Below are 27065 nucleotides of genomic sequence, written 5' to 3'. Positions count from 1 at the left end.
GTTAGGTTGTTTAGATCATTATGTGATTTTTGACATAGTTGAGTTTAAGTCTACCTGGCTATTTGTTTTCTTTTTGTACTATGTGTTTGGTTCCCTTTTCCTTTTTCTGTCTTCTGTATTAATCAAGTATCTTTTATGATTCCATTATATCTCCTTTGCTGACTTATAAGCAATTCCTCTGTTTTATTATTTTAGTGGTTGCTTTGGGGCCTATAGTATTTGTCTTTAGCTTATTATAGTCTACCTTCAAGTAATATTTTACCACTTCATGTCACATACGTCTGATTTCCCCCCTCCCTGGCTTTAATGCTAATTGTTCTGATACTTTTACTTATAGATACAAGCCCCATGATACATTGTTATTAATTTTTCTTGCATGCCTGGTAATCTTTGGATGCTAGACACTGAATTTTACCTTGTTGGGTGCTAGATATTGGTTTACCCTTTTACCTTTTAAAGAGTTATAGGAAAATAATTTTATGTGTTTTTCTAAGTAGTTGCTACTTCTGTTGCTCTTCATTCCTTTGTGTGGATTCAGATTTCCATCTGGTATCATTTTCCTTTTATGGGAAGGACCTCATTTAACCTTTGTTTTCGTGTGAGTCTAAAGGTGAAAAATTCTTTTGGCTGTTGTATTTCTGGAAACGTCTTTACTTTTGCCTTTGTTTTTGAAACATAACCTTGCTGGGTATAGAATTCTAGATTGTCAGTGTTTTTCTTCTTTCAGTCCTTTAAAGACATTGTTCCACTGTCATCTTGCTTGCATTGTTTTGATGAGTAATCTGCAGTTGTCTTTGTCTTTCCTCTGCACATATCATGTACTTGTTTGTTGGCTCATTTAAAATGTTTCTCTTTATCACTGGATTTGATCAATTTAATTAACCTGTGCCTTGGTGTGGTTTTATTCATGTTTCTTGTGCTTGGGATCATTGAGTTTCTCATGGGTTTATAGTTTTCATCAATTTTGGAAAACTTCTTTAGCCATTATTTCTTCAAATACTTTTTCTGTCCCCCACTTCTTCTTTGAGGACTTGAAATATCCTTATATTAGGCTTCCTGATGTTATCCCATTGCTGACTGATGTCTTTTTCATTTTTTAAATTATATTTTCTCTCAGTGTTTGGTTAGTTTGGTTAGATTCACTAATTTCTTCTGCACATTCTTCTGAATTTCTAATCTGCCATTAATCTCATCCAGTGTAAAATTCATCCCAAACAGTCTAGTTTTCATGTCTAGAGGTTTAATTTCTGTCTTCTCGATATATTCTATGTCTCTAACTTTCTAAACATATGAAATGCAGTTCAAAACTTTTAATGTCCTTTTTGCTAATTTTTACATCTGTGTCAGTTCTAGGTGATTTTGACTGATTTTTCTCATTGTGGGTCATGTTTTTCTGCTTCTTGACATGCCTGATAATCTTTGATTGCACACCAAGTGTTTTATCTTGCTGGGTGCTAGATACTTTAAACAATTTTTTTTTTTAATTTTTAAAATTAATTCATTTTAAAAATATGTTTTTATTGATTTTAGAGAGAGAGGAAAGGAGGGAGAGAGAAACATCAATGAGAGAGTAACACTGATCAGCTGCCTCCTGCACGACCCCACCAGGGATTGAGCCCAGATTGAACTCGCAACCTGGGCATGCACCCTGACCAGAAATCGAACTGGTGACCTCCTAGTACATGGGTTGATCCTCAACTAGTGAGCAGCACTGGCTGGGCATAGATACTTTTTATTCCTATTCTTGAGCTCTGTTCTGGGAAGCAGTTAAGATGCTTGAGAATAGTTTGTTCCTTTCAGGTCTTGCTTTTGAGGTTTGTTAGGTCTGGAGCAATGCTCAGTCTAGTACTTATCCCCATAGTGAGGCAAGACCTTCCTGTGTATTCCACTCAGTGGCCCATCAATTACATTTCCATCATGACTGGTGGGAGCAGACACTATTCATGCTACTGTTCCTTTAAACCTTTAGGGAAGGGTCAGTAAACTTTTCCTTTAAAGGGTTTTATAGTAAATGTTTTAGGTGTGGCTAAATGAATAATGAATAAACAAATGGGTGTGGCTGTGTCCTAATAAAACTCTATTTGCCAAACAGGCAGTGGCCATGTTTGGCCCATGGGCTAGAGTTAGCCAAACCCTGCTTCAGGATGATTCTTTCAAAGCCTTCAGTAATTTCCTTGCATGTATTTGCTGATCAATACTCTGCTGAATACTCAAGGGGGACTTTCTGCATGTCTCTGAGGCTTGCTCTCTGGACAGCTCTCTCCTCTCTGGAAATTCTCACCGGGGGACTCTGTTGCCCTGGTTTCCCTAGGTTCTCAGCTTTACCTCCTCAGCTCAAGGAGCTGAGCAGGCTCTGATTCAAGACCTAGAAATCCAGGCAGTTGCAGTCACAGGGCTAACCCTGTATTCTTCCCATTTGTTGCCTGGTATTCAGTGTCTTGAAAACCACTGTTTCATATATTTTGTTTTTTGTTTTTGTTCTTATTTTTTGGTGGTTTCAGGTAGAAGGTGCCTGTTCTGGTGCCTGTTACCCCACCTTGGCTAAAAGTGGGAGCCCCTTAGCTATTAGAATTAAAATTAAATTTTAAATTTTAAATTCTGTTCCTTAGTTGCACTAACCATGGTGCACGATAGGACGTCCCCACAATCACAAGTTCTATTGAACAGTGCTGGCCTAGAGGCTTCTTCCCTCCTCCTTCCCATGTTAATTCACAGCCAAGCTGCTTACAGAAGGCTCACCTCTTGCAAAAGAGACAGGTGGGTGGCCAGGAGAACAGTGGGAACTTGGTTCGGCAACAGCAGCAAATCTGTAAGAAAAGGTCCTTGTTAGAGCCCAATTTTGTCCAAAACTCATTGGGTCCAGTCTATCCTCACTAGGCTCCCACCCAGGGCTCCTGTGTGGTGAGGAAACAGTCCAGGGTCCAGGCCACTCACCTTCCCCTTCTTCAGGCTGCTGAAGAGCTCCTTGTTCTGTAGGAACTTCTCCATCTCAGCCTTCACCAGCACACGGCGCACATACATCACCTCGTCCACAGTCAGAGCGAGGCTCTCTACGGGGTGGCTGAACTCCTGGGGGTGAGAAGGTCCAGGGGTTGGTGCTCACTCAGGTCCTCTCCACAAGTTCTCTTCCCCCAGGCCTCTGATATCTTTCTGGCCTTAGCCTACACAAGCCCAGATGACACTCCAGCTGCCACCTCTCCAGAGGCTCTGAGCCAGACCCCCAGCTGAGCCATTTCTGGATCCCTAACCCTTAGAAATGGTGAGACAATAAATGTTTGTTGTTTTAAGCTGCTGAGTGTTAGGGTAATTTCCCATACAGCAAAAGATAATAACAAATACAGAACTTAGGGAAAGCATTGCCTTTTGTTGGGGAATATTAAGAATAACACTACCTTGCATTTACACATCACTTACATTTTTCAAAGCATTTTAACATCTGTTCTTATTTGAGCCTCTGGATAAAATGTCAAGGAAATGATAGAGAACACGCCACTGACATCTCTCCACATCCCAGCCAGATACCCATTTAATAAAATCCCACACCAAGGCTCAGGTCCAAAAGGGGGCTTCAAAATATCAGCTCTTCCCAATGACAAGTCAGACAAAATTTCACAGCTGATGAAACTGACGTGCAGGGAGGGTCAGCAGCATACTGGCTGGGTCAAGACCACCTCACCCTAATAAAATGCTCCCTTGTCACATCACAAAGCCTTCAAGGCACAGGGTTTCTCCTGTGTCCTAACCACACAGAGCTGGGACGAAGAACTCCACATGCAGGCTGTCCCCTTAGCAAGGTTCTTCTCTTCTAGGGGCCACAGTGCTCAGAAGGCCCAGAAGGTGGCAGCAGAGACCAACCCTGCCCCCCCAGCTGGAGGCTCGAGCACAGACCAGCCACACCCACTGCAGGCAGCAGACACCACTCAATGCTCTGGACTGGAGCCTTGTCCTGGGCAGGAGTGCAAATGAACACTCGAGAGGCACCCCCACCCCAGCCACCCTGGACAGAAGTGCCCCCTCACTCACCAGCCACAGGTGATTGGTGTCTGGGGCTGCAGAGGCCTGGGGCCTGTCCTTTGCTGAGCCCAGGTCACTGTGTTGGGGGGAACTAGGGTCAGCCTGGGACTGGGACTGGACACTCACAGGGAAGGGACCTGGAGGAAGAGTTTGGAGGCTCTGTCAGGGCAACCTGGCAGAGATCCTGGTGGGGGAGGGCTACCCAGGGGATGAGGGAGACGGCCTAACAGGTAGCAGGAGCTGGTGGGGTGGTTACATGGGGGAGGCGGGAGTAACCAAGCAGAAGGTCGAGTAGAGAGCATATCACCCATGTCACAGGCCCATGCAGTGCTGCAGGCCAGGGACCCCTGAAGGGGTCTGAGCCCCATGAATGAGCCAACGTTGGGAGTCCCATGATGGAGCCATGGCAGCCACAGTGCTGTTCACCTAGGACCTTCCTGCTCTGTGGCCCCACTCACTGCATTTCATGCTAGAGACCAAGAGGGCAGAGAAGAACAGAGGAAAAGAAGTCAGACTAGCCCCCACCATGGGGTCTCTGAGTCTTGAGGATAATATGGGGGGGACAGTGAGGTATGGTCTGGCCTGGACCTCTTCATACCGGAAAGTGAGTCATAACTACTGGATGGGGCTGTCCTAAACGTGGTCATATGCCACGGTGAACCTGAGGGCAGAGAAGGGGTCCTGGCCATTTCTGGTGAGGTGACAACCCCATGTCCTGCTGGCATTTCCTGGAGCACAGACCGTACAATGGTGGCACTGCATGGCCACTGGAATTGATCTGTCCACTGTGCTGACCGACAAGGGGAAGAGAAGGCTGTTGAGAAACTGAGGCGACAGTCAGGTTCCAGAGTGGAATGTGCTGCACCACCTGTCTGGTTCACTGTGGACACATGTCCATCAACAGAAACAAAACTAGAAGGACCTGTCAGTCTTCTGCCCACCATCCATCCATATGTCGACCCATCTATCCATCTATCATACATCCTCCAACCATCATCTGTCCATCTGTCCATCTTTCTTTCTGTATACCAATATACTAATAGTAATTAGCTCTAGGTAATGGGATCATAGGAATTTTTTAACAGTTTTTTAAAAAATATTTTACAATGAATATGGGTTACTAAGTTTTTTTCAAGTTAAAAAAATGGGGTGCTCCTACCTGAGCTGATACGGGCAGTATAGGCTTGAACATTAAAAGCCTTCTTGCAGGATGAGCTCCCTGTACCCTGAAGGTGCTGCCTGCTCAGGAAGACAAGGGACCCAGGCCAAGGGGCACAGCACCCACAGGACAGGGTTGAGGGAGAGGGGGTGTGAGAGGCGGCACTTGCCCTGTTCCTGGGTGCTTGGTCGCCAAGTGTGCATGCTGCCTGCACGGGCCCGAGATGGCTCCAAGCCTCCTGGGAGCTGAGTGGTCGGCTGCAGGCCAGAGGCTACTTCACTCCGCAGCTGGACAAGGTCGTGCTCTGAGAAAGAGCGGTCCCTCTTCAGTGTCACCTCCCCACACGGAGACTCTTCCTCCTGCGGACACATCAGACCCAGCCCTACCCTCACCACCCTGCCCACCAGCACCTCTTGCCCATCCCTGGACTGAGGCACAGAACGTGGGGTACTGCTGGGTCCACAAAGGCCACGGGGGCCGTCTCCACCCACTGCCCAGCTTCACTGTCCTCTGGACAGTGGAAGGCAGGTGCCTCCAAAGCCAAACAATCCCCTGAAGTCTCTGGAAAGTACTGAAGAGGACAGGTTTGGTGTCAGTTGGAGCCCACTGACACTGCCACCACCCTGGTCTTCCTGGTTCGGACGGCAGCGGGGACAGGGCGAGGAGCCACATTGGCACACGCTGACTTTTCACATCAACCCGGGGATTGCTCAGTCTCCTAGCCCCAAGATGACAGCCCTTTTTGTACTATGGCAACAGGATGGGGGGGAGGGCTCAAGGCCCCCTTGGCCTTCTGAGCCCTGCCATACTTGCTCCCAGGTCAGGACACCAGCATTAGCAGAGGGCACGGCCAGAGGCCCTGAGCGATGGACGCCCACACGGCCGGGTGCTGTGCCTGGATTTGCTCAGCCCCTTCTCACTTCCTGGTGCCTCCTGTCCTGCTCCTCCCTGGTCTCTTCTCAGGATCCTGTAGGGTCTGACCTCAGACGTGTTCATCTCCTCCATCTCTGCCAAGGTAGGTGCCTTGAGCAGAACCCGGGGCCGTGGGCGTTGGGCGCAGCTCACAGTATCCGTTAGGGACAGGTTGATGCAGGAGGTGGACTTGACATCCCCAGAGCAGGCGTTGAGAATACAGGGCAAAGAGCCAAACCCTGGGGAGGCCAAGTGGATGGGGCAGGACAGGATGTGAGGGAGGGGAAGGGGGAGGGGGAGGGAGCAGGAAGGAAGGGGCATCCCTGGCTCACCTCTGCCACCCCAGCGCTCGGCTCCCACAGGGCGCAGCCTCCGCTCCTGCTTGATCTCCTCCAGGATCTTCTCATGCAGGGTCCTCTGCTTCTGGGGCAGGGGGCGGAGCCTTCTCTCTGAGACCTGCAGGAGTGTGACGTGATGTTCGGGGTAGAAAGGGCAGGGGGCAGTTGGGGAGGTCCACTAGGCCCACCAGGAGCCCACACAGCAGGGAGCAGATAGGTGTCCAGTGAGCTCCTGGGGACATGTCCATTGGGACCAACCCTTGAGCACCTCCCTCAGCAGAAACTTCAACCTGCCCTCAGGGAAGAGAGGCCCGAGGGGAGGGGCACTGAGCTGGAACCTGCTTCAGTGGAGGCCGGGAGCGGATGAAGTCCAAGATGAGTTCATGGGCATCCTTCTTCACCCTGGGAGGGATGTCCCCATCAACCTGTGGGAGGGTGAGGAGGCTAAGGGCCTGAGACCCCTTGGGTGCCAGCTGGGGCCAGGCGTGGGAGGAGCTCATTCAGCGCCAAGCAGGGCCTGGTCCTCACATCCTCCCTCCCTGTGGAGGCTGCAGCGTGGCCTTCGGGGCTGGGCATACCACGAGCGTCCCTGTGCCTAGGACCCTTCACATGAAAATAGGGCTGGCAGCACCCACCTCACAGGGTCTTCATGAGAATGAGATGAAGTTGCACATTTAAAATTCTTAGACCAATGCCGACAGCTGGCAACAGCTACAGGAGCATTCAATCAGACCATCCTGTGGCCTCAGCTCCTGCCCCTGCTCCTCCAGAACCTGCACATCCCCTCTCCCTGCCCTCGTCACACTGTGTGAATCGGGGCCACGTCTGCTACTCCCATTGGGACACCGGGCTCAGTGGCCAGCGCACAGGCAGGGTGGGAGGCTCCGCAGCAGGTGCCCCATCTCACCATGACCTTGCGCAGTTTGTAGTTCCTGGCACGGATATCCTGCATCAGCATCTCGAAGGGAGTGAGCTGGAACTCGGTGGGCAGTGGGTTGAACTCCTGCTCCTGCACCTTCTTGAGCTTTACCCCATGGCGAAGCTCCCGCATGAGCTGGACCCAAAGTCGGGCCTGGGCCCCGAGAATGTGAGAAATGCCCTTAGCCCCGGCAGGACTCCCAGGGCCCTCCAGGCACAGGTCCTCGGGGTCCCAGGTTGGGGGAGCTGCATCTTACCCAATCCGTGTGCCTCAGGTTGTCAAGCTCTGCCAGGGGCTGCTCTGCCTGTGGCTCGTCCTCCCGAAGTTTCTGCAGCATCTGTCAGTACAGAGGAAGGGGGCAAAAGGGCAGCTCAGGGCATGGGCGCCTGCCAGGCCATCTACCTGGGGCATTTCCTTACCACATGGGCTGCTATTCAACCAGCAAAACAAGGGCCAAGCTCTGGGGCTCAGAAAGATACCTGGGGAAACTAAGCCATCAGCCATAAAACCACATGGTACTTTTAGTGTCCCATCATCATCTCTGGCAGCTTCTCCTGGGCAAGGGCAGGAACAAGAGCATAGCACCCACGGAGAACCTTCTCTCACCTGATCCACACACCCAGCGAGGCGCGGGGCCCTCCACAGATGGAACGAAGTCCCACTCTCCCTCATCTGTGAAGTGTTTTCCCTCAGATCCCAGCTCACAGCTCTTCCTCAAGAACGCCTTGGCCTCTTCACCTGGGCCACACTCACCCACCCTCTCAGAACACCCACGGCCCTTGTCCACACATGAACCTAGCTGAAGTTCTACATTTGTCTGCTCCTTTAACTGTTGTCTGCAGTATACAGGCTCCATGAGGCCAGAACCACATCTTCTGTTGTTTTTTCCTCACATTGTTATTCCTGTCTCCTAGCATGAGGGGCACATGCTAGGTCTTAAATGTTGGTTGAATGAATGAATGAATGGATAGATGGGTGTATGGGTAATGGATGATGGGTGAGTAGGTGGGTGGATGGATGGTGGATGGCTGGGTGGGTGGGTGGGTGGGTGGATGGATGGATGGATGGGTGGGTGGGTGGATGGATGGATGGATGGATGGATGGTGGTTGGGTTGGGGATAGATGGATGGATGGGGGATGGGTGGGTGGGGGATAGGTGAGAGGGTGAGTTACTCCTGGAAAACAGGTATGTATTTTATGAACTGGGGAAAATGCCACCAGCATGGTCAGGGCCTAAGAAGGACAGCAGGGATTGTTAGATAACTACTATGCTGAGAATTTGGGAAGAAGCTGCTCGATTGCTGCCTCTGTTCTCCTGAATCTTGGCAGCATCTGGGGCCTCTGTTCTCACCACCTCCCCCACCCTGGAGAAGCACCTGCCTTTTAGCACACAGCATCTCCCTCCCCCCCAACTAAAACAGAACCAGTTTCCCTGGCTTTAGCCCCACGCCACTGGCCAAACTGCTCTAGAAAACGCTGCCAAGTCTCAGAAGCACAAGGTTCGTGATTCTAAAAATACACCTATGTGTGACCTGGTGGTCCCTGCGGGCAAAGGGCCTGAAGGTGTGTCTCCCATCCTTCCTTGAGTACGTACACCTGTCTCTGAGCAGCCTGTGTCTGCCCAAAATGCCTGCCCAGCTGTGTCCCCTGAAAGACCCTCCTTGTACGCCCTCTACCACCAATTCCCTGAACTTCTCATGGGTCAACTGCTTGAAATCTAAAACTTTTTGCTCCAGCTAAAGAAGGAGGGTCTGTTGTCTGGGTCAGGAATTGATCTTAGCAACAGAACAATGACTTCAGAGCACCCACTAATTAGAATATTAGAAGGACATCTGCAAGATGCAAGAAGGAGGGGGAGGGGTGCTCTGTGGAGACTGGCAAGGGTTGAGGAACCCCGCTTGGGATATCGCCTGGGCTGCAGACAAGGGACAAGAGGCTCAAGCAACTACTATGGCTTGTCCTGTGCTGGGTCCCAGGCCCCATCAGTCAGAACAATCCTGAGAGCCTGTTCAGGCCTAGAGGGTCAGGGAAACTGCCCAGAATGCTTCTTGGTTAGAGGAAGAGAGAGACAGAACCCATAATGGGTCAGGGTCGAAGCAGGGATTAGCATCAGTTAATTCCAAAAATACCTTCGGCCACTTAAGAGAGGGGGAGCAAATTCCCACGTGACTTCTCCAAAGTGTCCATTCTGTCACCTGTGAGATGCTGATGGGAGGCGGGGTCCCTGTGTGCCAAGACCCCCATTTCAAGGAAACACCTCAGTTTCTTCCAAGGCCAGGAGAGTTGTGGGGCAGACTGTCAGCTTCTAACTCTGAGAACACCAGTTCAAGCGAGAGCCAGCTTAGGCCCCAGCTCTGCCCTGTACTAGCTCTGTGACTTGGGGCGAAGGTCACAGCCTCTCAGAGCCTCCATTTGCTCTTCTCTAAAATGGATGATAACCATGAGGGGCGGGGAGAGCACCATCGCACCATCACAGGCAAGGCAAATGCCTGGGCCAGTATCCCTCAATTGCCCCCAATGGAAAGCTCCAAGCACACTGAGCACCTCTGGATCCTGGGCTGCAGGGAGGAGTGGCTGCCTTTAGCATTCCATCTTCAGAAGGGGCCAACACCTGCCCAAGTTAGCTGGAGGCAGGAGGTTAATAACTAACTCGGAGGCAGTGGGGGTGGGGTCACGGGGCCCAGAGGCTGACAGCCTTTCACTTAGCCACTCTGAGCCTCAGTTCCCTCCAGTGCAGAACTGGGTAGTGCATTTAGGTCAGTACCCATACAAAGTGCATTTCCACTCCCTGTTGAACAGACAGAGGGACAGAGGGACTAAAACACAGAGGAGGAACAGACTGCCATGTCCTACTCATTTCCCCTCCCCAGGCCCCACCAACCTGCACCTAAGACACCACCTTGCCTTGGCCTCCTCCTGCGACCCCTCCAATTCGCTCACTACCTGCCCACCGGCAATCCCCGCCCCCCATCCTTGGCCCCCTTCCTCCTCCTGCTTTCATCCACCCTGTGCCTCCTTGTACACCTCCCTCTGCTTACCTCCTTGGCCTCGCGGACCCTGGCGAGAAAGGCCCGAAGCTCCAGAGTCTCCACGAAGAGCGCCCTGCACACAGCCTGGTAGTGGGCCTGTGCGCCCCGGGGGTCGGTGAGGCGCGCTGCGCACAGCCGCATGGCCTGCGAGAAGGTGCGCACGGTGCGGGGGCTGCCCTCTGCCTCCTCCTCCTCCTCTGGGCCCCCGTAGCCCTCATCTGCAGCCCCGCAGCCGCCGTCGTCACAGTCGCTGTTGGCCATCAGGTCAATAAGCCGCTCCAGCTGTGGGCTGAGCTCCCGCTCCTCACTCTCATCCAGACCCCAGTCCAGTGCGCGGTAGATGGCGAAGCCCAGCGACTGCACCATCTGCAGGACAGGGGTCCAGACAGTCACCGGAGCCTGCCCCAGGAAGCAGGGGGGTCATCCGGAGAGAGACAGTGTGCTGGGCCTGAATTACAGGCTCAGTGCAATGGAAACAGCCAGCTGTCGTCCACAGTTGGTATACCATGGGACCACCAGAACAAGGCACAAGGATGACGGGTGCTCCCCAAACAGCATAGCCACTGTGGAAAATATTGGCCAGTTCTTACAATCAAACATGCACTTACCAACTAGTCTCCCAGATATTTAATCAATAGAAAGGAAAACAAGTACCCACAAAGACTTGTCCTGGAATGCCCACAGTGCCCACGCCTGGATGTCCAAACAGCTCCCACTGGTGGATGGCACACAAACGTGGCCCATCTTTATAGCAGAAACCAAGACAGCTGTTCAAAGGTGCGAACCACTGCCCACGTTTCACACCCCAGATGCAGAATGGGGGCCAGTCCAAAGTCTCTATGTTGCATGGTTCCCTTTATATAAAATTCGAGGCAAGGTAAGTCTCATCTGTAGCCACAAAAAGCAGGCCAATGGTTCTGAGGCAGGGCTGGGCTGGGGACTGGACAGGGACAGGAACTTCAGGTGATGGAAGAGGTCTGTGTCCTTGTGAAATGGCAGATACATTTGTCAGAACCTGTCAAATTCTAATGTAAAGTATACCCCAAAAAATTTTATTACAAAAGACAGAGACACCCTAATTAAATCTTTTAATGTCATATAACAGCATATTGTAAATCTGAGGAGAAAGACCAGTTTATTCAATACATGCTGCTGGAGTAAATTGTTTAACTATGCATTGACACTTGAACTCATAAAAAAATGACCTCCTCATTTAAGTATTTTAAACTGCATGTAAATTTCAATGTGTGTAAATTTTGCCTGAAAAAGAAAAACCTAAGAAATGATCCTACTTGTAACTGAATGTAACTGTCAGGCCCACAACACTGTTCTGTTTCTTTCGTATAGGTTTGAAATTCTCCATAATATGCTTTTTTTTTAAAGTGCATTAGCACATTAAAAAAAAAAAGTGAGTCTTGAAGTAGAGAGATGTCTTAACTCAGCATGTCTCAATTTTCTGGCAGGGAACCCCATTTCCATGGATTACCATGAACATCCGAGGAGCCTGTGTTCTTTGGGGCACATCCATGTGTCCGACTGCCATCTGCACCCTGATGTTCCCTGCTCAACAGAGAAGCACCGTGCAGGATGCCGGTGGGTGATGGCCAAAGGTGGAGCTGAGCCCAAGAGATAATCATACTCACGAGGATGCTGCTTCCACTTTGCATAGTGCTGTTTTTATGTTTTAAACTGTCATGTTTTCCTTTTATGACAGTGATCAAAAGATACACACAAAGGTCAACAGCTCTGCTTAGGTTAGGCACTGAGCTGAGTTCAATGCCACCTGACCTTGCAACAATGCACCAGGTAACCTCTCATGTCATAGGTAGTGCAGAGGCACAGATCGACAGTCCTTTGACCACAGCTAGCAACTGACAACTGGCAACTGCCCGAGCTGGACTTGAGACTCCGATCTGTCCATGGCCTGTGTGGAAGGCTAGAGCCAGGTGTGAAGGCTGGAGCCATGGCCTTGGTGGCAGGTGGAGCCAGGCCCTCACCAGGGCACCTTCCACTCCCCCAACTGTTTGGCCTCAGAGGGCCCCCTGGCCTCTCCTCTCATTTCCTGTGTTCCCACCACCTGGAAGAGGAGAACCAACCTGAGCAGAGCAGAAGGACAGGTGGTAAGCGCCAGGATCGGGCAGGGGACAGGACACAAGAACAGGACTCTCTGTCCTGTAGAAATGCCTTAGAAAACACCCTGAACCTGGAGGGAGCCTGGGGGGTCAGCAGGCTTAGGGGACCTGGCGGGAAGAGAAGGCTCCAGCCTAAAGGCAAGAGAACCCCAGCACATCCTTAGAGGCTATCTCATCTCTGCTTCAGGCAGGCAAGTCACAGGCCTAGCTTGAGTCACACCCTGGACTTGTGAGTCCAAGGGCAGAGCCCAAGGCCTAAAGGCTGCTAACACCTGACAGGTAAATTGCAGGGCCCTGGCTAGGGTAGGAGGAGCCCCTAGGGCAGTGGGCTAGAGAGCCCCCTTGGGAAGACTGAGCAAGCAGGAGCTACCATTCCTGAGAATTCCCATCAAGTCTTTCTTGGCCCAGACATAGGTGCCAGGAAGGAGATGGTGGTGGAAATAAACTTCACACACATTCTGGGTCTGTCCCATAGGCCCTGCTGACCCTAGTGGTGGCTCTAATCAGTTCTATCCAATGAGGACCACTCTGCCACATGGGGTAGGACAGACAGAGGGTAAAACAGGAAAGCCCTCAACTTCCAACGCAGCACATCATGCCTCTCCCTCTCTGTTCAGGCTGCTGGCCTTGGCTAGCACCAAGTCAGGGAAAGGGTTAACTCCATGCAAGCCTCTTACCTGATAGCTGCTCCTAAAAGTTTCTCTGTGCCCCACACACCTGGAAAGCAGGCACTAGCTTTTCCATAAGGAAAAATCTGGGCAGCCAGCCACAGTCCCAGGACCTCCAGCCCTGCTTGCCGGTGGTGGGCAAGCCAGGGTCCAGCCCAGGAACGGATGGAGCCACAGAGAGAAGGAGCTGAAGTTGCAGGCCAGCTCCCACTCGCTAGGCCAACATGACAAGTGTGTCCCTTGCCACATTTCCTGGGGTGGGGTATCAGGTTAATTTATGGGCCTCCAGGCACAACAGTCCAGATTAGACTCCCATCTACAAAGTTCCTTGTAAATAGCTTCAGAATTGATAACAATAGGTCTCCTTTGCAGGAGCAGGTGTGGACAGCAGGCACAGCCCTGGGGACATGGCCTGAGAGGCAGGGCAACGCTCCTGGCTATCAATAAGTAAAGTACCCAGAGTGTCCTGTGGCAGCAAAGGGGGCCAACGGCCAACCCAAACAATGAAGATGAGTCTTGAAAACACATTATTGTTACCCCCCTCGAATTCCAGAAAACTATACAGGTGGGGCAAAGTAGGTTTACAGTTGTTCATCTGGAAAATAATACAATAATTAATAAATAATAATACAAGAACAAACTGTGCACTCACAACTGTAAACCTACTTTTGCCCACCCTGTACATAGCACAATACAGAACTCACAGCAACCCAGTCCCTGACTCAGAGCTGCAGCAGCTTTGGGATGGATGTTTTTGAATTTAAAAACAGCAGGAATGGTTTTACTATTGTTTTTAAATTCTCTACAACAGAGGATATAGCCTCCTTTGGCTTGTGCCCACCCCCACATTAGTATAATGCTGTATTTAATATATACATGTGTAACTGCATAAAACTTTTAAAAAAGACAGTGGAATGCTAAACATCAAATTCAGGACAATTTACCTAGGGGCAGGTGAGTGGGAGATACAGGGAGAAGTCCTACTGCTGAGGTCTGAGTTCTGGGTGGGGTGGGGGTCCCTGGGCATTACTCACTAGGCTGGTTTTCCTCTGTGCCCCCCTGACCCACACCCTGACCAACACTGTGGGCCCAGGGGGCCATCCCCACACACCACATCACCTTTGCTCCCTCAGAGGGTGGAAGGAGAGAGGGAGGTGAGATATCATCACTTTCCCCTCCCTTTAGGGCCCTCAAGGCCCCCTGGGTCCACACTGCCCATGTGGGCTCTCCCTCCCTGCCCAGCCTCTGGGAATAAGCTCTTCATCAGGTCTCTTATTTAGCCCTTGGAGAGCTGCATCTGTGTCCTGCCTCTCAGAACAGTAGCATAACTATGTTTTCTAATTTACATTATACAATACATATAAATTTTAATATGTATCAAATAAACTAAAAAATTGTTTTAAAAGTACCTGGGCTTCCGAGCTGGCTGGTGACACCACCATTGTTGTGGGCTCTGAAAGAGAGAACAGGCAGTCACACCCAGCCCAAGGAATGGGGCTGCCCAGCCATGTCCCCTTGAGAACAGACAGCACATCCCCGAAACCCTCTGTCACAATACCAGGGAGCTCACGGTGGCCGAGCCATGGGCCATTCATTCAGATGCTTACAAGATCCAGCTGTGGGCTGAACGCCCAGGTGCAGGGCCAGGACAGCAATATAGCCCTGCCACTCAAGGTGTGGAGCTGAGCGCTCCCAATCACAGCAGAGCTCCAGGAGCCAAGCTGGGTAAGTCGGCATCAGCCACCACTCTGGATCTGGGGGTTTCCCCCCAGAATGTCTGCACTTGTCAGAGCCAGAGCCCCCAGTTGAAGCCCAGATGCTAAACTGGCTCCGTGTATTTTGTTTCTTACTAAACATGGCACTGCGTCAGCATGTTGACATGTGGCCACTCACGTAACCGTATACAACCTGGAGGTAGTTACTTGTTGTACCCATTTTTACAGGTGAGAAAACAGAGGCCCAGAGGGGTGGACTTGTTTGCCCCAAGCTGTCATAGCTAGTAAGTGGTGGTGCAGGGGGACTCCAGTCTCTCAGCTCCAGCCACTCATGAGCCTCCCCCAGGGCCTCCCAAGATGCCAGACTGAGATGGGACCCAGCACTCCCACAACCTTCCTTGAACTCGGCAGGTAGAGCTGCATTACATGTGAGCTTCAGCTGCCTTAAATTCTTTCTGGAATGAGGTGGGATATAAAAACACAAACCATGAAATTATGTGCTAAGTGAACCTGCTAACTACATATTTTCAAAATGCCATCGAGCTCCAGGAAGATTGCCAGGATAAAGGGACTCTGTGTTGGATGGATTCTTTAAAATAATGGAAAACATCCACCCCAGCATCAGTGAAGTTAAAAAGGTGAGCAGCCAGCAGAACACTGTGGCTTGTGCTGGGCGTTCAATAACAGTCTGCAGCTGTGATTGGGTAAAGGCTGTGGAAGAAATTAGACAAAGATGCTTCCTGGAAGAGGCCAGAGCCCGGAGTTACCTCCATGACCAAGAAGGGGGCACAGCCAGCCTTCGGGGCTCTTTACAATTAACTGGAAGCTTTCTGGTTGAAATAATCTTAATGCTTTCGTCCCTGGCTGAAATAGTCCATATGTTAACAAAATAAGTGCTCATAAATCTAACTGTATGCCAAATTGCAAGAACTTGGGGAGTCTTTGGGTTTGGATGAGCAAGCTGCCCCTGGGTGAGGTTTGGGGAGACAGAGGTCGTGCCCAGCTCTCTGCACAAAGCGCTTGGCTGCACAACTAATGATTTACTATGGCTTCGGCCCACACCGCCACCTCATGGAGGTTGGTGCCATGACTTCCTCTTTACAGATGAAGAAACTGAGGCTCAGGCAGATTGAGAAATGTACCTGAGAACACAGAGCTAATAAATAGCTAGACTGGGACCCCCACACCAAGCACTGCCAGACCCCAAAATGTACCCTCCTAACCCACTCAGTTATACCTGGGTATAACTGAGTGGAGCTAACATAACTTGTTACCAACATGGTCACATACTATTGTGCAAAGTACCATTGGTTTATTTAGAAAATTATCTTGGGGGGGGGAGCTGAGAGACCCAGACAGAGGCAGGTAGAGGCAGCTGGGACAGAGGGGCTGATGCCACACTGAGGTGGTGCTAGAACCAGGAACCAGGAACCAGAACACCTGGTGCCTTCCGGTCAGGGCTTCTCTGTCCCTGGAGGGAAGCACACCCTAGCCAAGATGTGCAGAAAAGTAAGCTTCTCTGGTTTCCTTTGTATGAAATAACAAATGAGGAGAAATCAAGAAGCCAAGGAGCTTTCTTTGAAGTGATCCTCTGCCATAGTAGTAAAAGATGAAAGATTTTATTTGGAGAAGTCTGTGGGGACTCTGCAGCCTGGAGTTCCCTGCTGTAACTTCAAGAGGAAGTGCTTCCACCGGCCCAGCAGGTAGGTGGTGGGGGGAGGGTTACCTGGCAGCCTCAGCCCCCATCTGCCTGGGTGGGGCGGCATGGAAGTAAGGAGCATTGTTCAGGCCAGATGCCTATCCACCTCTGCCACCTGTGGTTGTGACTCTGGGGTCTTGCCTCTCTGAGCTCATCTCACCTGCAGGCTGAGATGACACCTGCCCAACCTAACTCAAAGAACAAGCATGCTGCCCTGCAAGGATGAAGGGAGTATGACCAGAGTGATGATAATGGTGATGGGACCACCAGGGCCTCCTGCCCAGGACTGCTTAGGCTTCGGGTCAGGGCAGGGAATGGCCATGGAGGAGACCTCATCCATCTGGAGGGAGGCTGGCCGGGGTCTTAAATACTGAATGTGACTACACGGCAGAGTGGCCCCTCAGCCCTGGAGGCTCCTGTCTTTCACATCTCAGGCTTGGAGGAGCCATGAGGCCACACAGTAGCAGGATAGACCAAGGCCATGTAGGCTGTGGGAACGTGGCCCCCACTCAGTGCTGGTGGGAGATGACAATAACCCCAAGGACGACAGCCTACCACATCTCTCAGAATTACATCTGCTCACCTCCTGACTTAGCAGTGCCTGACACCTACAATCACTCCTGGACACATCCTTCCGAACAGCAAACACACAAGGGGACGCTAGACAGCCACCAAAGAGAAGTGTCCTTTGTAATGAAACAAGCTGAGCCCCCTTTTAAGAGAAGAATTGGAGGGTGTATATACTGGGCCTTCTGCTGTGAGGAGGCTCTGTGTTCCCTCCACACTTTCTCAATTTGGAGCATGTGATATGCTGTGCGGTCAAGAAACTGATTTGTGTGCATGCATCACCTCCTCACTCCCCAATCAGAACCGGGGGTCTGCAGGGACAGAGCTTGCAGTCAGAAAACCTGTGTGTCGTAGAGCAAATTACTGACTCTCTGAGCCTCCTCTTATAAAACCGGACTTCACCCACCATACAGGTTACTGTAAAGATTAAACAAAAACACACCGAGTCTGGCATCTAGTAAGCTATCAATAAATGCTTGTTCCATCATCAGGAAACCAATTTTACAACTTAAAATTAAGTAACACCCTAGACCAAGCACTGGTCTCCAGAAATGAGCTGGTGAAGGAAGAGAGGGAAGATACCTGCTCGAAACCATGAAACTAGTGTGTTTGTTTAGCAAACAGAGAGTTCTGTGGGTTAGAGGCGTCTGCGTGTTTGTGGTGTGGCTGCCGTCCCCCACTTCACTTCCGCCAGTGCCTCAGGGTGGGTGAGATCAACAAGCTTTGCCAGGAACTCACACGTCACTCACAACGTTTCCTCCCTGCAAGAAGAAACCAGGACCACCAGGAACCAAGCCTGCTCAGTGGAGACCGAGGCAGGGAGGTATGTGTTGGCCAGAGAGCTGCCCCACAGCCCAAGCAAGACACACTCAGTCTCTGCATCTTCACAGAATGCTGTGCCTCTGCTCCAACACCCTCTGCCCCAAGCCCTGCCAGTGTGTCTTGGGGACAACCCCAGGGAGACCTCACCCCCAAGGGTCACAGCAGACAGGCAGCAGCCCAGAAAGTGATGCATTACGTTCCAATGGACTGTTCTTCTCAGCTAGTGAGGGCCGACCTGAGCGTCCTGAATGTTTTTCAGGGACTCTCTCCTTTAGCTCTTGTTGTGGGCCCACAGTGCAGCCCAGAGAGGGTGAGGACTTGCCCAAGGTCACCTGGCTGAGATTCAACCCTGGATAGCCTGGCTCTCTAGACCATGACTTGTCCCCCTCGCTGGCCATCTGAGTCATCCTGGTACTGGAGGTGTTTTGGCAATGGCTGGGGGACCCATGCATAGCCTAGCGGTCCCAGAGAGGGTCCGCGGACCGGCGGCATCAGCATCAGCGGGAACTTGTCAGAAATGTGTATTCTCAGGCCCACTCCAGACTTGGGCGGAACTGGACACTCTGGGGTGGCCCTACGATCTGTATATCTGTGTTTAGCATGCCCAAATATTTGAAAACCGTCCCCAGAAAGTGTTGTTACTGTAACTCCAGACCCATGTGCTGCTGATGGCAGGAAGTGCCCATCCCCTCCATGGTAGGCACAATACTGGCCCCAGCCTGTCCACATCCCAATCCCAGGACCTGTGCACACATCCTGTTACACTGCAGGGGACTTGGAATAGCCTATGAAGTAGGAATAGCCTATGAAGCGAAGTTGCTAATCATCTGACCTTAAGGCAGAGATTATCCTAGATTTCTGACCTCTGACTGTAAGAGAATGAATCTGTTGTTTTAAGTAGTAAATTTGTGTAATTTGTTACCAAAACCAGAGGAAAACTCATATACCCTGCTCTTAAACTGTCCATCTCCCACTGTCCAATCCTGGGGAGAGGCTGCAATGCCAATGCCCTCGAATGGAGACAGATGTGCCAACACTGAATGGACGGGGTGCCAGACAGAGCTGAAGACAGTGAGGGGCACTTCCTCCACGTGCCCTGGGCTCACCTCAAGCTGGTTTGCCTGATTATCGGGACACTAATTCCAGGTAGCCTTCCTGGAGGCCAAATTCACTCTGAGGAGTCTTAACAGGATCCGAGTAAAACCCTTGTGTCTTGCTGCGATTGATACCCACTGGCATATTTGCTTAAATGCCCACATCCCTGGGCCAGATCAAGCAGTGCTACAGTGCTGCCTTTGTGGGGCCACTATACCTGGGGGGGAGGACCAGGGCCCTGATGTGGTAGAGGGGCTGGAGCCAAATCTCCAGGGTGCACAGGGACCCCAGGGACCCCTTCTCAGGAGTTGACTCCTGTCCTGAAAGCACAGGGCAGAATTTGCATGCGGCAGGTGGGCTGGTGGGCCAGCTGACGCGGCCACATAGGCTAAGCCTCTCCTGGGATGGACTGTGCCCAGGCAGTTTCATGGATGTCTCCATAGAGAACACCGCTTGCCAGGAACTACCTTCCTGTGAGGTCATGCTCGCTCAGAGGTGAGACTAAACCGGGAATGCTATCTGCAAACACACCCAGCTCAGTCACACCCAGACTGGCGCCCTTCCCAGAGCCTGCACCCTCCCACACACACAGTGGCAGGGACTCACCATGCCCGCTGCCCCACACAGCACCTTTGGCCTCTGTACCTCATTCTTTGAAGGGGAGCGTGGGGTGTCCCCTGGATGGAGGACGTTTTACATCATCAAAAATCATGTATGGGGGACAGCAACCCATCCTGGTCAGGGCTTGTGTGCATGAACCTGCACCTGTGTAAGTGCATGTGCGTATCTATCTCTTTGTGTGTACCCATGAATGTGTCTGTGTATGCATATGTCTGTATTGGTGTGTGCATGTTTGTTTGTGCGTGCACACATGTGGCTGTATCTGTGTGTGCCTGTGACTGTGTGTGCACACGTGTCTGTGTGTATCTCTGTGACTGTGCATGTGTCTGTGTCTGTGAGCATGCACACATGTGCTTCCTGGGTCCAGGGTGGATGTAGGCTCCCTACTGATGGTCCCTCCTGAGTCCTCCCCCCAGGTACATGTCACCATCACCCCAGTTTATGGAGGAATGGGGGTACCAGTGAGATGCCGAGCCTGCTCTTCAGCACTGCCCTGCTTCTAGACACTGGGCTGGAGGTAAAGAGGTGGGAAGAGAACTCTCAGCCCCATAGTGCTCATGACACAGGGATGCCAATTCAGTACAGGACAGACTGAGTTTCTGTGTTTGGAAAGCCTTGAGCCCACAGGGAGCTGCCTGCAGCTTTGCCCTGGAGACTGCAGTGCTTGAGGGTCAACTGCCTCAAGTCTACAGGCAGAGAGGAAGGAGCAGGAGGGGCCTAGAGGGGCAGGTGTGACCGGGCGGACAGGTCACGTGAAGCACTCAAGTGTCTGAAGAGTGGGGCTCAGGAAAAGTTTTAGCATCAAAACTGACAAGAAAAACCCCCAGAAAAGTAGGGCAGCATGTAAGTTAGCAGAAGAACAGAGAAGTGGGAGGATAAGGGAAAAGGGACAAGGGACAGAGCTCACCCATGTCAATGCCCGCCCCCAGCTGTGGAGAGCCCGTGCCTGGAGAGGACAGCTCACCAGCAGATGCAGGCCAGGAAGGTGGGGGTCTCTCCACCATGGTGACAGCCAAGTCCTGCACCAGGTGGACAAATGCCACTGAAAGCATCCCAGGGCCACCTGATCACTGACCAGAGCAGCATTTAAGAACTGAACTTTGCCTTGGGCAATGGCTTAGCACAGCACTGCTCAGGATGCCTGATGAGTTTCCTGCCCCCCCTTAAAAAAGAAAAAAAGAAAGCCTTTCCCAGGAGGCTCAATAATGGCTTCTTAAAAATCACTTCACATGTTAATGTGTTTTCCACTTTTAAAAAAAGGGGCTTCGCAGCAGTTATGAAGAAGTCTTCAGATTAGAGATCAGGAAGCTGCCCTGGCCCGTTTTGCTCAGTGGTTAGAGGGTCAGCCTGTGGACTGAAGAGTCCGGGTTTGGTTCTGGCCAGGGGCACGTGCCTCAGTTGCAGGCTCAATCCTTGGCCCTGGTCAGGGTGTGGGGGGGAGGCAACCAATCGATGTGTCTCTCTCACATCGATGTTTCTCTCTCTCTCTCCCTTCCACTCTCTCTGAAAAGCAATGGAAAAAATATTCTCTGGTGAGGGTTAAAAAAAAACAAAGCAGCTGATTCTCATTGGCTCTCCCCACGCAGCTGGGGGGAGAAGGGTCCCCACTGGCATGCTAAGATACTATTATTCATTCCCCCAAGGATGGTTGAGTTTTATGGTTGATTTCTTAAAAGTTATTATAAACATTTACTTATCCTGAGAATGTTTTCCTGATTGCTATTTACTTTGAGAAATAACCATGCAGCTTCCAGTGTGTAGACTAATCATCACACAGGCCCCACAGAACGCTGGCGGACAGCTGGTCTAAAGTTCCAGCTGATTCACGAGAGGTCAGCGAGGACAGAAAAGAAAGTTCAGGTGATCCATTTTCCTTAATCTTGAAAAGGCAGAGAGTCATTAACCTCATCCGCCTTTATGAGACATGTTTATGAAAAGAAACCAAAGATCATATCGACTGGAAAATGAAATTGGGTTCCTCCACGGCACAGGCTGGTACCTCCCCATAAAGGTCAACATAGGGTGGCTACATGCGAGCTTTGAACCCCAGCCCAGATTTCCAGTTGAGCTGTGAGTGTGGAGACAGCAGGAAATGCTATTGGGTCTGCAACAACTAGGAAGAAGGGGCTGGTACATTCCTGGGGGCTGGAGAGATGGACAGTCCCTGACCACTGCCCTCCAGGAGCCCTCTCAGCACACTTTAGAGCGTATCAGTAAGAAACATGGTGTAATTCCCTCACCGTTGGAGGGATGCAGGGTGCACCTCTGTTCTAACTAGTTGCTATGATTGCTGGCAAACTACTTACTACGCCGTGCCTCAGTTTCCCCGTTATTAAAGTCAGGGGGTCAGACCAAGCAGGCCCCTACAGTCCTGTCCTATGGTGCCAGGAGCCAGACCCTGGGTTATATTATCTCCAGGAGTGGGGAGGGGCACAGGGATGATGTTTTAATAAGAAAAATACAGCTTCAGGAAAAACAATCTTTGTGACTAAGTAACCACGGGCCCCGCAGGCGAGAGGAGGCCATGGTACACAGGGCTCCTAGGCCGACCTAGCACAGGGCTGAACCCAAGCCCTGCTGCTTTCTGTGCGACTCTGGGTGAGCCTGAGCCTCAGCTCCCCACCAGTAAAATGGGAATACCACTGGAATGCTAACTCTTACCATTTTCACCTGTGAAATGTATCAGTGCTTTCTGTGCAAAATAAAGCAGCTCACTAGTGTCCCATAGCAGAGGGAGACGGAAGCAGGGCACAGAGATGAGGAGAAGCAGCCATAGCCCCTGGGGGGCCCCGCAGACCCCTCCCTGTTCCCAAGGCAGCTGCCTCTTCCATCCAGCGCCCCCGGTCCTGCCCAGTCCTCCACGGTGCCCGCCCGCAAGGATCTCTGCAAACCCACAGCTCTCAGGGCTGGAGAGGGTCCAGCCTCCTCCAGCACACACAGCGGCCTTTGTGTTTCCCCACAGGGTATCAGCGTTAGGGGAATATCATCGTATACTCCATGCCAGCACTGGTTTCCCAGGAAAGAAAACAACTTTTTCCTTAAAGAGGTAAAAAGTCACCTAAACTCGCCATTCTGAATAGACTTCGAATACCTTTCAAGGGCTTAATTGTTGGTTCTTATTGATGATTAAGAGCAGAAAAACTAAGCAAGTTGTCTCCCAAGTGGTACACCTTCTCCCTGCTCTCTAATGAACCCAGAAAATGGGTGGACATTCAGCAGGGAGTCCCGGGAGGCATGGCCCCTCCTCCTCTCGCCCTCTTACCAATAAAAAAAGACCCCAGGGCCCGGCCGCCTGGCTCAGCGGCTGAGCACCGACCTGGGGTCGGAGAGAACGCGGTTCGATTCCCGGTCAGGGCGCAGGCGGGGGCCTGCAGGAGGCAGCCGGTCAGTGGTGACTCTCACCATTGATGTTTCTCGCTCTCTCCCTCTCCTTTCCTCTCTCTGAAATCAATATACATTTTTTAAAAATGACCCCAAGGAAGACATTTGTTCCTTTCCTGTCCCAGGCACCAGTGCCACACGGATTCCACACCAGAACCACGGAGGACGAGACGGGAGCCTGGGCACTGCAGACGCGGCAGGAGGCCCGGCCCGCGGAGAGCAGCCCCGCGGAGGCGCCGGCATCAGGCCGCGCTCCCCTCCGCCGAGCCCAGCGCGCCCGGCGGAGAGCGCCCCTCGGGCCCGGCGCCCACCGAGGGCGCCCCTCGGGCCCGGCGCCCACGCCAGCAGAGGGGCAGCAGGCTGGGGGAGGGGCCCGCGAAAGGGAGGGTACCCCAGGCTGGGGGAGGCTCTCAGGCGGAGGGAGGGACGCGTGGGGAGGAGACTCCAGGTCCCGCGGAGAGGGGCGCGGCGGAGGGGCCAGGCCCGGCGGCCCGGCCCAGCAGTTAGGGGTGGGGGCTCCCAGCCGGACAAAGAAGGGCCTTCCGGGCCCGCAGAGAGAGGTGGAGCGGCCCCGCATCCAGCGGAGAGAGGGGTCGAAAAGGGGCGCGGGTCCAGCAGAGAGGGTGGGCAAAGGGGGAGCCAGAACCTAGCGGAGGGGCTGACGGGTCGCGCGCGCCCCAGGACGCCGCCGGCCCAGCCCTCAGAGCCGCCCGCCCCGCGCGCCCACCGGGCGCCCGCCACGCCCCCGCCGGCCTCACCTGCGGCGCCGCGCTCCGGCCGCGCGCAGACCGAGCCGTCCCCGCGCAGGAGGATGTCCGCCGTGTCCCGGATGCGCCGCCGGGCGCCCGGCGCGCCCCGCAGCCCGCGGCAGCCCTGGAAGCACACGGCCCACGCCTGCTCCTCGTTGATGGGCTGCTCGTACGCCTTCAGCACCTCCTCCAGGGACAGCTCCCAGGGCTCGGGGCGCCCGCCGCCCGCCGCCCGCTCCCCCGCCGCGGCCCCGCTGGCGCTGCCGGCCCGGGCCATGGCCGCCCCATCATCGCCTCCCGCGCGCCCGGCCGGTTTCCATAACAGCCGAGCCCGGCGGCGACGCACCCTCGGAGCGCGGGGGGCGGATCCCGCGCCTCCAGCCGCTGCTTTGTCATCCTCGGCGGCCCCGCCCCGAGCGCGCGGCGCAGGTGAGGGCGGGGAGGCAGGGGCGGGGCCGGCGCGCCGCGGGCCGGGAGGCTGTGGGTGCGGAGCCGGGCGGGGGCCGCGCACCCCGACGCCGTGCTCCCCGCCCGGCGCTCGGAGGAAAGCCAGACGCACCTACGCGCCCGCCAGGCTCTCAGTCGCCTACTTAGTCCCGCATCCGGCCCAAAACACACTGCAGTGATTGCGGGGCCTGGGGCGCTGGAATGCGGGAGAGCCGGGAGGATGTGCATCACCGCCCCCCCGGGCGCGCTTACACACACACACACACACACACACACACACACACACACACGCGATGCCCGCTGTGCCTCTGTGGAGGGCCTGCTGGCAAGGTGACCTCAGAAGGTTACTACAGGGTGATGAGAGAAGGGAGACCTCACGGTATGAAGCAATAAATGGTCCCTTCCAGGAGATGAGTCTGCGTTAAATGCTCTACTGTCTCCAGGAAAAATAGTCTCTTAGATGGAGACTGTGCTTTCATTCCCCACCAGCTCACTCACCCGTGGAAGGGTGACACCCAAGTAGCTTTATCCAGGCTAATCCTGAGACCTCTGCAGCCATAGTTTTACATGGCCAGAGTAACCGCCAAAATGCAACTGGGGCATAAATGACAGTAAGGCAGCGAGTAACAGCCTGGATCTCTGGGGAGCAAACGAAATACCGGTTCCTGGAGATTTCTCCCCAGCTAGGGTGAAACGGGATTCTGAAGTCCCTGGTGAATCTGAGCAGTCACAGCAATGCTGCAGTTTCGCCTCATTTGAAGGAGACTTGGGGTGGGGGTCGGCTGTCATGTGGGGCCCTACCATCAGATAATGCCATTTGGATTTTTAGTCTTCAAACAAAAAGGAGTTTGATAAAAGCAGATTGTGCCCAAAGTTTCTAAATCAGTAGCTGGGTAACTTTCAGTTCTCTAAGATTATGCAGCTGAAAACTGTTAGCATTTGGAGATGGGGCAGGTGAAACATATGCTACCTCCTGAATAAATGGCGCAAAGAACCTGGGACTCAGCTTAATCTTCCTGCCTAACGTACACACACACACAGTTACCAACAGAGGGAAGGGAGAAACTTCAAGTTCTGCCTTAGAACAGCAGCAACAGAACCTTCAGTGTCTGCACAGTGGTTTAAGGAAAGTCAATCCTAATTCACAGTGTCAGGCGTGTGTGATCTTCGGAGCTGTCCTCCCCTAACACGGGGAGCCTGCCCCTGATGGGCCCATGCAACAGGTGGTTTCTGCTTTTAGACTCCGTGGGAATAAAGACTTCCATCTGCAATGCCTTTGGTAGAGGAGGCGATGCCCCCATGGCAGGCCGGCCACCTCTCCCCTTCCTGGGTGTCTGCAGCACCTCAGGCTAGCAATCCTGCCACAGTACAGTGACTGGACATAGAAGATGGTAATTACCCTGATTAGAAGCTGGTTGGGTCCTAGCAAGAAGTACCTCCCTTTGGTCCCACGTTTTGGCACCACACGCAAAAAAGTGCCTTCCCTGTTCATCAAAGGGCCTCACATTTCCCTAAGTGATCACTGGCCTTGGGATCTCATTTGATGAGCAGGGGCCTTGTTAAGAACCTAGTGACAACTCACACCTGGCTCACCCAGAGGCCCTTGAGGGCACCTGTGTGAGGGGGGTACCCTTTCTAATCTGGTGTTGATCATTTTTGGGGGGATCCTTATACACATTGCAAGACATCAGCCAGCAAGATTTAGAACACGGGTTTTAATAAAAGTTTTTAGAAATTAAGTTTTGCTTACTTACCTCTTGGTATCTGAAAGTTTTCCCCCCTGGCCATTACCAAAGTGAGGAAGCAGATGCATCAGTCAGCTCCCTGAATGCTCCTAGAAACCATATATTTTCTTCCCAGATTATTTACCCACACATCTCCCCGGAAAATACCACATGAGACCTAGAAATAGACCTAAGTTGAGAAGTAAGCCCGACATGGCCTAAGGGTGGTAGTGGCAGTGAGAGGGATTCCAACCTTGTAAACTGGACTCCACTGGAAGAGAAAACTGGTCATACTGGCCCATGGCTGTGGCAACTAGATGTACCTGGGTTCTGCCTGGTTGGTGGGAGCTTTGAGTAAAGTGGTAAGTTCATAAAGTGAAAATAATGATTTCCTTCCTGTGGCTGGGTCCCAAGCACTGCTCACATCTTTTATTATTCAGACTGAGGGCTCTACCATGAGGAACTTATATGGGTAACCTGATAGTTGCCTGGGCTGCACACCAAGGGAAGTGCCAATGCCAGCTTCTTACCCTTGAGCATGGCATAGGTGCCTGGTAGGGAAGGAAATGGGTTTATCCCCATCGAAAGTGGCACTGGGGTTAAAACATTGAGCTATCTGTCCACGAAGTATGCTCAGAATCAGAGATATGTTAGTTCTTCCATAATTCAAACTTGCTACTTGGATTTTAGAAATAAATAATGTGTTTCCGGCTGTTACTGAGAAGCATGGTAGAATTGATTGAGGTCAATTATTAACTCATCTTGGAAAGCTTTGGAGCAAGGTCATTTCTACAGTTATGGGATCACCTGCAGCCTGCTCCTAAAAACATGTTCTTCATACTTAATTTCCAGTACATGAGGAAATCCCAGGGGTGGGACTTTACCCGTCACTGTGGGCTGTGCTTGGGGACGGAATAGAAATGTTTAGTGCTGGGAATTGGAGAATCATTTTTATCAAGTTATCACATTAGCAGAGACACTCCCCAGATATTCACCTTATGGTGTAGGATGTCCATTCACACATACTTGCTGAGCTCTGGGCACTGATGTCTTATGCCTGGGAAAGATCAATGA

The 27065-nt window shown here is 52.2% G+C and overlaps 1 protein-coding gene across 2 annotated transcripts in view; it reads right to left on the bottom strand.

The window, feature by feature from the left end:
- SPIRE2 (spire type actin nucleation factor 2) overlaps window positions 1-24128 on the bottom strand; it is a gene marked incomplete at its 5' end in the record, with an annotated part of 28996 nt that extends 4868 nt beyond the window's left edge. Inside the window, 12 exons of one of the 2 annotated variants that reach the window (XM_081117861.1) lie at window positions 2740-2807; window positions 2935-3069; window positions 4024-4151; window positions 5343-5532; window positions 6155-6324; window positions 6418-6541; window positions 6762-6848; window positions 7331-7495; window positions 7599-7679; window positions 10381-10737; window positions 14581-14624; window positions 23830-24097. In XM_081117861.1, the coding sequence (XP_080973987.1) occupies window positions 2740-2807; window positions 2935-3069; window positions 4024-4151; window positions 5343-5532; window positions 6155-6324; window positions 6418-6541; window positions 6762-6848; window positions 7331-7495; window positions 7599-7679; window positions 10381-10737; window positions 14581-14624; window positions 23830-24097 (1817 nt within the window). Of the gene's footprint in view, window positions 1-2739; window positions 2808-2934; window positions 3070-4023; window positions 4152-5342; window positions 5533-6154; window positions 6542-6761; window positions 6849-7330; window positions 7496-7598; window positions 7680-10380; window positions 10738-14580; window positions 14625-23829 lie in introns of both variants that reach the window. The other variant, XM_081117862.1, reaches the window with a different exon arrangement.
- Window positions 24129-27065: the final 2937 nt, after the last annotated feature.

The sequence above is a fragment of the Miniopterus schreibersii genome, assembly GCF_964146895.1.
Source record: "Miniopterus schreibersii genome assembly, chromosome: 18".
NCBI lineage: Eukaryota > Metazoa > Chordata > Mammalia > Chiroptera > Miniopteridae > Miniopterus > Miniopterus schreibersii.
This window is presented reverse-complemented; position numbering and strand designations above follow the sequence as displayed.